We start from the raw sequence: 12474 nt of genomic DNA on the forward strand, positions 1-12474 counted from the left end.
TGACAATGCTCTGATAAAACAGCTCACTCGCACACCAACTCCGCTTTTGTTCGCACTGATTCAATGTGCTCCTGCTCGAGGATTTTGTGTAGAATCATGATGTTTTTTTTTGAGTCGGGGATGAAGTATGACATTTCTAGCATCTAGTGGAGGGGAGGGAATTCGACACCCTATTTGTGCTTGAACCCCTAATAAATAGGGCGTAAAAGGGCATAAAACTATAGGGTCTCAGCACTTGATTTTTGAGTTGCTGGTTACAAAAACTTTATCAAGCGTTTTGACATCGCCGTCAGAGAGCACAACGGTAGAATTTTGCATTTTCAGCTCATTTATCATGGATATTAATTAATTAATGATTTTTATTTTTTTTACCTTTTAAACTGTAATACCGCTACCGACGGCCCGATCTCCAGGAAAGTTTGCACGCTTCATTACAATAATAGGGTGCACATGCTCAGCTAATTTGGTGAAGTTCTGCACAGAACAGACATTTTTAGTCATTTAAATGTCATTTTGCATAGGATAATGTAGTTGACCTTTCTAACAGTTAAAGTGCCACCGATGGTCCGACGTCCATAAAAGTCTGCAAGGTTCTTTAGGGTGACGTGACGCATAGGCATGCCCGATTTTGAGAAGCTGTATGCAAATTGGGCAGGAAGAGGGCGGCATTCAAGCATTTAATTTGATTTTCCTTAGAAATGCATCATTTTAACACCTTTTCAACCGTTATAAGGCCACCAAAAGGCCAGTCACCCCGTCCTTCTTCGGGTGACCACAGAATGAGCTCTTACATAGGTGTGCTGAGTTTGGTGAAAATGTCTCGTTCCGTTGACGAGCTATAGCCAATAAAGTAAAAAGGGGCTCCTCCCCCCTCAAACTTGGGAAGGGGCTCCTCCCCCCTAGCAAAAGTAGATATTTGGAAAAAGCCAGAATAGCCGGACATTTTCCCAGGTCACGATCTAATCTGAGGCATGCGTCTGGCCCGTCTCGAGCCAATGATTCCAATGATATAAGGCACTTGACGCTACGGCCAACGGCCTAGGAGTTATGAGCAGTTTCGCGCAATTGATCGTTATAGGCCTACCTATAGGCCAATCTGGCTCATAATTTGATAACCTCTCCTCAATTTTTGTACTACCTATTGGCCAAGTTTCAAGTCTCTAGCCCCTATGGTTTGGTCTGCACTATGCGTTTTACAGCAGAATAAAAACCGTTACAAATACAATAGGTTTTCAAGCACAACCCCTAATTAATAAAAATTGTCAACACCTGTAGAAAATACGAAAACAGCCTCTGTGAAAGCTATTTATATTCTATAATATCAATTTAAGCAATAACAGCAACATTTTTAATAAATGTTTCTTCCAAAACACCAGATTTCTTCGCTGTTAGTAGCTGCAAGGTAAATTGTGGTTGTGCTAAAGTGAAACATTTGTTTATTGCAGTTTTCCACTTTACCTCGTCATGTATTTAAATGCTCGCGGCTGTTTTCAGCTGATTCAACACAGAATTTGTAATGTTCCCAATATCACAGGACTGTATAAAACAAAATTCAGTCAAACATAGAACATAGTTCATAGAACAGCATTTAAACACAGCGTACGTTCCACAGCGGCTGCGCTGTGCGGATATTCGCCTTTTGCAGTTCCATGCGCTAAAATAATAAATAAATGGAAAAAAGCAACTAATAAAATGCAGTCAATCAACACTTTATTCAATCATTTTAAATATAAAGGCTGCAGCAAAACAAAAAGCATGCAAGTGACAATTCTTAAAAAGGTTACTTTTTTTTGTGTGTAAGGCTAGTGATTGTTAGATAATACAGAAAAAAGCAGTACAAAATAGAACTTCAGCATCTCTGACAAGCTGACAAAAATACAGTACTGAATCTTAAGGTTTAATAGCTTGCACACTGTAATAACTGATCATATTAGCAGGCAGTGTTTTCAGGGTCCGCTGGCATGACCAATGGCTCAATCAACACAATCCTCTATGGAGGAGACAAGCTGTATCTGAGTGAGTGAGACAGATGCATTTCAGACCCAAAACTGCAGTGGTTTGAGACTCTGCTGCTGGTACATCATATCCAAAACACACCTGACACCGCATATGCAGAAAAATATTTACCGATCCAATGTGAGGAGAGAAAAAAAAGTCCCTTCTCATAAAAAAAAATAAAAAATGATGTGCTTACAAAACAATGAAGTCTGGAATTGTTCAGGTTAGTTGAGCAATCGTACTGCTGAGATGTTTAGGCCCTGTGATTGTGTAGTGAATTAGTTTCAAACAGCTGTTTTAAATACAATTACAAACTTTAACATTATTCAAACTACCATGTAAATGTGTCTACCGTCTGTAAAACTGTCTATAAAAAGACCTAAAATGCCATCTTATAAAAAAAAATAAACATGATAAAAAGGGTTAGTCACAGAAACTGAAATAGTCACAACTCACACATGAAAAGAAAAGCATTTGGTTCATCACATTTAAGCTGATAAACATTCACAAAAACTGAAACAAACTGAAGTGAGAGATTTTACAAGCACAAAAATGGCATCTCACTCAGAATGGACCACATGGGAAGCTTTATGGTGGTTAAACTGCCATCTCCAATTGGCTGAAGTGTTAATCACATGACTAAACAACCTCTCTTGGCAGTACGTTGATCTCCCTGTGAAAACATGTATAATGGAACACTGAGCAGAACCTTACAAATAACACACAAAAGCATTCAAATGACGATGAGGTTTGATACATGCAATTGATATAGCTGATGTGTGCTTGATATCAGACCTGCTGGTGAAAGAAATGCTCCTCAATGACTTCATCTTCCTTTTCTTCCTCTTCCTCCTCCAGTGCAGTCTTGAATACTGTGCTACTTACAGCTACTTCCTGTAAGGACAGTACTTCATATCACCACAACAGAACCAATCCTGCCCTCTACTGGCCACTGATGAACAATGACTAATGCATGATGAAAAATGTAATATGACGTTGAAAAATAAAACATCATAAACAAAGCCCTGGCATTTTCACACAATCAGATCCACATGGTTCTGAGTTAGTCTCACCTCTCCGTCTGGGCTCAGCAGAACCACTTTAATGTTCTCCCCGCTCCCCCATGAGCTCTGGTTCTTCCAGATCAGATCTGCAGGAGGGCTGGAACTCACACCAGCGTTAGATGCCCAGATCTGACAAAATAAACATTCACTAAAAACAAAGCTACAAAAGAAGGCTGAACAGCTGTATTTTGTACAACAAATACATATGCTGAATTTCCCCCATTAACATCCTGTCAGGTGATGGTTTTTATTCATAATCAGCTTAACAAATCTATGGAGAATTTATATGTACCGTCACTTTCTGTCCAGCCTTCAGGGTGTATTTAGCAGTGAATTTATACACCGCAGAAACATCACCGATAGTTCTAGTCAGCTGATATCCTGCCATGGGTTGATCCTGAGAAGAAGAAAAAAAATTAAAAGGGGTAAATTAATTTAATTATTGACAATTAAAAAAAGATTATTATATATATATATATATATATATATATATATATATATATATATATATATATATATATATATATATATATATATATATACATACATACATACATACACACAGTCTTGTTCAAAATAATAGCAGTACAATGTGACTAACCAGAATAATTAAGGTTTTTCGTATATTTTTTTATTGCTACGTGGCAAACAAGTTACCAGTAGGTTCAGTAGATTCTCAGAAAACAAATGAGACCCAGCATTCATGATATGCACGCTCTTAAGGCTGTGCAATTGGGCAATTAGTTGAATTAGTTGAAAGGCGTGTGTTCAAAAAAATAGCAGTGTGGCATTCAATCACTGAGGTCATCAATTTTGTGAAGAAACAGGTGTGAATCAGGTGGCCCCTATTTAAGGATGAAGCCAACACTTGTTGAACATGCATTTGAAAGCTGAGGAAAATGGGTCATTCAAGACATTGTTCAGAAGAACAGCGTACTTTGATTAAAAAGTTGATTAAAGAGGGGAAAACCTATAAAGAGGTGCAAAAAATGATAGGCTGTTCAGCTAAAATGATCTCCAATGCCTTAAAATGGAGAGCAAAACCAGAGAGCCGTGGAAGAAAACGGAAGACAACCATCAAAATGGATAGAAGAATAACCAGAATGGCAAAGGCTCAGCCAATGATCACCTCCAGGATGATCAAAGACAGTCTGGAGTTACCTGTAAGTAGTGTGACAGTTAGAAGACGTCTGTGTGAAGCTAATCTATTTTCAAGAATCCCCCGCAAAGTCCCTCTGTTAAAAAAAAGGCATGTGCAGAAGAGGTTACAATTTGCCAAAGAACACATCAACTGGCCTAAAGAGAAATGGAGGAACATTTTGTGGACTGATGAGAGTAAAATTGTTCTTTTTGGGTCCAAGGGCCACAGGCAGTTTGTGAGACGACCCCCAAACTCTGAATTCAAGCCACAGTACACAGTGAAGACAGTGAAGCATGGAGGTGCAAGCATCATGATATGGGCATGTTTCTCCTACTATGGTGTTGGGCCTATTTATCGCATACCAGGGATCATGGATCAGTTTGCATATGTTAAAATACTTGAAGAGGTCATGTTGCCCTATGCTGAAGAGGACATGCCCTTGAAATGGTTGTTTCAACAAGACAATGACCCAAAACACACTAGTAAATGGGCAAAGTCTTGGTTCCAAACCAACAAAATTAATGTTATGGAGTGGCCAGCCCAATCTCCAGACCTTAATCCAATTGAGAACTTGTGGGGTGATATCAAAAATGCTGTTTCTGAAGCAAAACCAAGAAATGTGAATGAATTGTGGAATGTTGTTAAAGAATCATGGAGTGGAATAACAGCTGAGAGGTGCCACAAGTTGGTTGACTCCATGCCACACAGATGTCAAGCAGTTTAAAAAAAACTGTGGTCATACAACTAAATATTAGTTTAGTGATTCACAGGATTGCTAAATCCCAGAAAAAAAAAATGTTTGTACAAAATAGTTTTGAGTTTGTACAGTCAAAGGTAGACACTGCTATTTTTTTTAACACACCCCTTTCAACTAATTGCCCAATTGCACAGCCTTAAGAGAGCGTGCATATCATGAATGCTGGGTCTTGTTTGTTTTCTGACAATCTACTGAACCTACTGGTAACTTGTTTGCCACGTAGCAATGAAAAATATACTAAAAACCTTGATTATTCTGGTTAGTCACATTGTACTGCTATTATTTTGAACAAGACTGTATATATATAGATAGTTCACACAAAAATGAAATTGATGTTTATCTGCTTATCTCCAGGGCATCCAAGATGTAGATGTGTTTGTTTCTTCAGTAGAACACAAATTAAGATTTGTATATATATATATATATATATATATATATATATATATATATATATATATATATATATATATATATATATATATATATATATATATATATATATATATATATATATATATATATATATATATATATATATATATATATATATATATATATATATATATATATATATATATATATATACACATACATATATATATACACATATACACATACATACATATATATATATATATATTTGTGTTCATATATATATATATGTATATTTGTGTTCTACTGAAGAAACAAACACATCTACATCTTGGATGCCCTGGAGATAAGCAGATAAACATCAATTTCATTTTTGGGTGAACTATCCCTTTAACATGTAAAACACATTAACCTGCTTTCTGTAAGCATAACTGCATATTTGAATGTAATGTGTTCTCACATGGCGATTTTTAAATTGTAGTCCATGTTTATAGCAAATAACTCAAAACATCAGAAATATATTTAAATCAGGTTTATTTTTTAATTGCAAGCAAAAATAGTCAGTGCTGAAAATTGAGTGTTATTCTGATTTCTTAGGTGTATTCTTTTTAGAGAAAATCATCCATTGAAATTAAATCAGTACAAAGAATGCGTCTTGAAAAGAAAGAACTCCGCTTTTTTTTTTTTTTAAACGTAAAATTAGCCGCATTTCCACCGCAGGAACTTTCCTTAGGAACTAGGAACTTAGGGGTGTTTCAACCGCAGGAACCAGGGTCTAAATGAAGTCTGGGTAAATATTTCCCCTTCCAAACGGCCCTGCGCAGGAGGTAGTACTTTTTCAAAGTTTGAAAAAGGGTAAGACTTGGGCATTGAACATCCTGATTGGTTAAGCTCATTGGAAAAGTTCCTGGTACAAATTGCTCTGGGTAATTTTGGTGGAAACAGGGCTATTGTTAAAGGGTTAGATCCCCCAAAAATGAAAATTCTCTCATTAATTACTTACCCTAATGTCGTTCGACACCTCTAAGACCTCCGTTCATCTTCGGAACACAATGACACCAATGTCATTTCCTCTCTCTAGACCCATAAAAGGCACTAAGACATCGTTACAAAGCCCATCTCACTACAGTGATTCTACAACTATTTTATGAAGTGACAAGAATAGTTTTTGTGCCCAAAAAAAAACTAAATAACTTGTATAGTGATAGGCCAAATTCATTTTGTATCAATCATATTGATTCAGGATTTGGATCGCCAATTTCACATGATTTCAGCAGTTTGACACGCGATCCGAATCATGAATTCATAACCATTCAAAACTTTGTTTTGAATTCGGCCCATCACTATACAAGTTATTTCGTTTTTGCGCACACAAAAACTATTCTCATCGCTTCATAAAATTATTGTAGAATCAGTGTTAGTGAGATGGGCTTTGTAACAACGTCTTTAGTGCCTTTTATGGGTCTTGAGGAAATGACATTGGTGTCAATGAAGGCTTTTCTAAACCATCGGATTTCAACAAAAATATATTAATTTGTGTTCCAAAGATGAACGGTGGTCTTTAAGTAATTAATGAATTAAGTCAGAAGTAATTAATGAGAGAATTTTCATTTTTGGGTAAACTAAACCTTTAATGTACAATGCTTTGCCACCTTTGCAACCGCAAGAACATCTCAATAGAGTGGTTGTCATAAATTTAACAGATTATTGGTTGCTTTCTCAAATATTAAAGGTGCCCTAGAATGAAAAATTGAATTAACCTTGCCATGGTGAAATAATAAGAGTTCAGTACATGGACATCACATACTGTGAGTCTCAAACATCATTGCCTCCTACTTCTTATGTTGAGAAGCACTTTTTTCCCCCTGGTGTTTTGGATTCACAAGATTTACATAAGGCCAACCGTGATGCAAGCAATGGGGGTCATTTATATGCATGCAAACATGTGCATTGTCAGGCGGAAATGACACAGCGAATCATCAGTAAACACAAGCTGCTCGCATGGACACACGTCATATTCCAGGCTGTGCAGGAGACTTTTCTACCCTTCCCACAGATGGCAAAAAATGGCAACAGTCATGGTTAATGTTTATAATCCGATACCACAACAATTTAATTCAAGATCGTTTGTTCGGCCCATTTAAAGCAAGCTTCGCTCAGCGTCTTAAACTGAAGAAAGTGGCAATTACAACTGTATTCCTGCAAGCAGTATGTAGAGATTTATCCACTTATTGACTGTTTAAACAATTTCTGATTAAATTGAAAGTTTCTTAGAGAGACCGCATTGTCTAGATAACGCAAGATGCTTACAGTAATAATAGGAAACACCAAGTACCATACAAAACTAAATAGTGTCTAATGACAAAAGGTAAAATTATTTTGTATTACAAAATACAACCGTAGATACTTTGCTTAGATCGTTTGATCCTTCTAGCAAACGTCACCTTTTCCACCATACAAGTTAAAACGATAGTCATTTGACAAGGTTATTCATTTTGTAAAAATATAAGTCATATATTTATATTTATATGTAGAATTCAGAGAACTGAAGTATGGTGTTTCCGCCTTTTTGTATTTCAGATTAGGCTACATCACAGTCACTGCGTAACGTTATATAAACATGCAATGTCGTTAGCAAAAAAAGACAAGTCTAAAATGTAGGCTGAATGACACACTTTTAAGCAGAACATCTCAAATGGAGATTGATCAAATGCAGCTTACTTGTTTATTGGTGTTTTCAGATCATCCGTGCGCAAGAGAGAGCCCGCGTGCATATGGTTGCCAGATTGGATGTTTAGGTAAAACACCAGATTTCAAACGGGTTTCTTTCACAGAAAAGCTCTGTTTGAGGGTTTTAATTACTGAAATCTGGCAACCCCCACGAACGCGAGCTCTTTCTCACGCGCGGATGATCTGAAAACACCAATAAATAAGTTAGCTGCATTTTATCAATCTCCATTAGAGATGTTTTACTTAGTGTCATTTAGCCGGTCTGTGTTCTGTCAGGACGGTCAGGACTCACAAGCCGCTTCGCAAGTATTGAAATACTGTTGGTGATCTCATGCTTTTTTTGTTCTTACTGAGAATTATCCATAAAAGAGTAAGCTACATTTTTAATTTGCAGGGTATATGGTGGAATAATCATAGCATAATACTCACTACTCTTGAGTACTTTTAAAAGGGCTACTTTTTACTCCTAGTAGTATTTAGGACAGGTACTTTTACTGTACTAGAACATTTTTTTTTTTAAAGTAACAGTACTTCTACTTGAGTATGCTTTTTCAGTACTCTTTCCACCACTGATCTTTGTATAATTGACTTTTATAATCACAATCTCAATATTAACCCTTTAGGCGGCAGAAGTTTTTTTTCTAAAACGTTCGATTTTGACATCTTAATTTCAAAAGGCTATATCTTAAAAGTAATAGAGACTTCCTGTAAATTAGAGAAATATTAAGGATGACCCAAAGTTTAAGTAGGGATTACATTTTCCCTAATTTGCATATCATGACATCATATGGTGGTGGCGGCAATCTTTGATTATAGAATTTCCATGAAAAGCCAAATGTTTAAATGATAAATGTATCACTTCTTTCCCCCCAAAATATCCCTCACCTTCTGTATGCTATACGTGACCCCGTCTGTGAAACCCCGGCTAAAGACCCAAAATTTAAATTTATGAGATTTTGATCATCAAAGTGCCATAGCCATAAAAATGACGAAAATAGGTAATTTTTGTTTATTGCTGTAAATGATAAATTATACCAAGGGATTTGAGATACAATACTCAATTTTTAATTCATAACATTATAAATACTGATATTAGTGATTTTATTGACACTACACTTTATACTTTTGCACAAAAAAAATACCGGATGCGGGCACCCTAAACATCTCAGGGGGTTTTCAGTGCAACAAGACCAGCTGATTCGTATGTTATTCAGTTCAGGAACTTATTTTTTTACCATTAAGAAGAGAAAGACATTAATATCAATCGGCACGAGGGGCAATCAGGTCATCGCGACTTAAGCCGGGTTCAGATGTCTCTGGAGATATTTTCGTGTCATCGCCCAATATTTTAATATTTTCTTCTTTGTTTTGTAGCTCAACATTGTGCCAATAATAACCATCTTAATTTAAAGTCATATTAGTCCTGCTATGTGTCAATATAAAACATGTTGTGGATGGTGGAGCGTCAGATTAATGCAGTGTTTCCCAACCGGGGTGCGCGGGGTGCCGCGTAAAAGGTTTTAGCACGCACTTGCATCGCGAATCATCTCACATCTGATGACGCATCTTTAATATGGGTTGTAACTTGAAAATAATGCTTTATCTATGTTTCTGTCAATGGATACATGTGCTGGCTCCTCGGTGATTCATTTCAACAGCGATAATAATAAAAGAAGTGGGCAAAACGGTCTCTCTTAGTAAACTTTGTTTAATGCATTTGATTGCTGCCGTATCTTCGAATATGAATAGGGGTGTAGAGCCAGAAGACGGCATTGAGAACTCACGTGCGATCGCGATGTGAGAAGATTTGTCTCTGTGCAGTCATCTGAAAGCGCACACATGCACGTCTCTCAGCGCGCATCTATTGAGTTCTCTTTCAAGTCTTGTGCTTGAATGGACAAACTCACACAAGAAGTAGCCGATGTCAACATGTCCATCTTGAAGAGTATCCAAGCAGACAGTCTAAATATGCCTTAAGTTAACATTGAAGTCATATTCGTTTCAATATCATTGAAACAAATTGGGGATACAAGAACCTGATTGTACCAACAATTACCAAGTCAATTAATTGAAATGATTTGTATAACTTTATTAATAAAATTAAATATCCATGGAAAAAGTCATTAATATATAAATTATTACATTTCAGTAGAAAATTTCTAACTTGAATCATTTTACTGGGCTACTATGCAACATTGAGTACAGTACTGGAGTTTAAAAAAAAATAAAAAATAAAATGAGAGGGATAGTTCACCCAAAAATGAAAATTCTGTCATCGTTTATTTACCCTCATTGTTTCAAACCTGCATGACTTTCTTTAATAAACCCGGTAATATCATTATTCGGGGTAATTCCACTGAGATTAATATCGGAAAAGCTGTTTAAGCAATCAGCTATTTTCTATTCCTGCTCGTGTTTAAGTGCTGTCATGTCAAATAGCCTAGATAACTTAGATAACCTTTTTTCAGTCATGGAGCCCTTTGAAAATATTCTAAATTTTGTGGCACCCCCTCGCATACGTTACGCTAGGGGGGTAACGGTACAGATTGCTCACGATTCGGTTTGTATCGCGGTTTTAGGTTCACAGTTTCAGTATGGTTCGGTATTTGCTATGTTCATGGAAAAAATGACTACTGTCAAATAAAAATGACAAATATCTCAACAGACATCTGAACCAGGCTTAAGTCGCGATGACCTGATTGCCGCTCGGGCCGATTTAATTTCTTTCTCTCCCTAATGGTAAAAAAAGAAGTTCCTGAACCGAAAAACATACAAATTAGGGATGCAACAATACAGTTAGTCCACGGTTCAATACATACCCCGGTTTTTAACCACGGTTTATCGGTTCGGTTATTGTTTTTGCTATTCTATTCTTAGGCGACAGGAACAGAAAAAGGTTAAAGAGAAAATGTTTTTATTGCAATATTCTTTATTTTACTTAAAGACTTGAAAACCCTTACTTAAACTTAAAACGTTACTTAAAAAACCCTTGTACACATTCCTAGTGTATTGTAAATATAAAATAAATATATAGGCTATAAAGATTTACAGTGGCAGCTCAGAGATGTACAGTAGCTAGCATTTAAGTATGACATTGAATGAATAAATGTAGGCTAAAATTAAAACTACATATATGGAAGTTTAATTTTTATCCTTACATTAAGGAAAATAATGAAGTTTTATCACATATGCAAATTTTTAGAGAAGGCCACCTTGTTCCCCACAACACTAACACACCTGCTAACTTCACGATGAACACTCTGACCCCGGAAAACATTGCTCCCACTACTTACATTGGGCAAAGGACCATCTACATTTGGCAAAGGATTCTCCGTTTGTACCTTGTGTAACGTTAGGGATAGTTTCACTTTCAGAATCACTGTCATCTGATATTGCCCTTCAGAATCAGGGTCCACAAATAGAAGACCCAACACTTCATTGTGGATAAGCTTTATTGATGCCATTAGAAAATAATAATAGTAATAATAATCAAATGCAAATACTTGCTGACGTTGAAAATCCTCTGATAAAACAGCTCACTCGCACACCAGCTCTGGTTTTGTTTGCACTGATTCAAGTGCAAAGATTTTGTATAGAATCATGATGTTCTTTTGAGTCGGGATGAAGTATGACATGTCTGCCATCTAGTGGAGGGGAGGTGGAATGAAATTTGACACTCTATTAGACAAAATAGGCAGTTTTATTCAGTGCCGCATCTTGTCGACCTTGGTGTCTAAAGGGGTTAAGATGTATTGTTCTAAAAACTCATTTTGGGTTAGTGCATCTATTTTCTCGATTACAGGTAATCCAACCAAATGAGTATTCAGATCATGTTATAAATACCATTATTGAGTTTGTGTGCGCAAGATTGCAGTTTGACAAACGCACCTGTTCAGAGTTGTTCTGCAAGCGGATGAACTTCCCGTCCACATCCAGCTCATCAATGCAGATGTTTCCAGTGGCAGACGCAGAGTGAGAGATACTGACGCTGCTGCTTGCCTCAGACTCCTCCACGTCCATGCGCTTCCTCTTCCCACGTGTAGTACGAACACTGCGACTGGAGGATGCCCGTGACATCGTCACACGAGATGAGGGGCTGGGAGACAGTTTCAACCTGAGAGACAGTATGTTAGAATGAATTCACAATCAACCATTAAGCTAAATCTAATTAACCATTCACGTATAGAAACAAACTACCCTGTGAACAAGCACTCCTACCTAGATGCCAAGCATAGTCAATCAAAATGTGGTGATGGATACAGTAGCTTCTGAACAGTAGCTTCTGACTGCACAGCACTCACGGAAACCAACATTTTTTTGTTTTTTTTACGGTTACAGGTATGGTACTATATGTTCATGAAGTTACACCGTTTAAAGGGTCATGAAACCCCCCTGCTGCAGCGGTGTATTTT

The 12474-nt window shown here is 36.8% G+C and overlaps 1 protein-coding gene across 2 annotated transcripts in view; it reads right to left on the bottom strand.

Moving 5' to 3' along the window:
• Positions 1-1688: 1688 nt before the first annotated feature.
• Positions 1689-12474, bottom strand: part of lmnb1 (lamin B1) — a 74437-nt gene continuing 63651 nt past the window's right edge. For both annotated transcript variants that reach the window (XM_067434101.1, XM_067434100.1), the window contains exons 8-12: positions 11951-12176; positions 3355-3459; positions 3072-3191; positions 2794-2892; positions 1689-2671 (exon numbers count right to left, since the gene is read on the bottom strand). In XM_067434101.1, the coding sequence (XP_067290202.1) occupies positions 2630-2671; positions 2794-2892; positions 3072-3191; positions 3355-3459; positions 11951-12176 (592 nt within the window). In that variant the 3' untranslated portion in view covers positions 1689-2629. The remainder of the gene's footprint in view (positions 2672-2793; positions 2893-3071; positions 3192-3354; positions 3460-11950; positions 12177-12474) is intronic.

Source organism: Pseudorasbora parva, chromosome 23 (assembly GCF_024679245.1).
Source record: "Pseudorasbora parva isolate DD20220531a chromosome 23, ASM2467924v1, whole genome shotgun sequence".
NCBI lineage: Eukaryota > Metazoa > Chordata > Actinopteri > Cypriniformes > Gobionidae > Pseudorasbora > Pseudorasbora parva.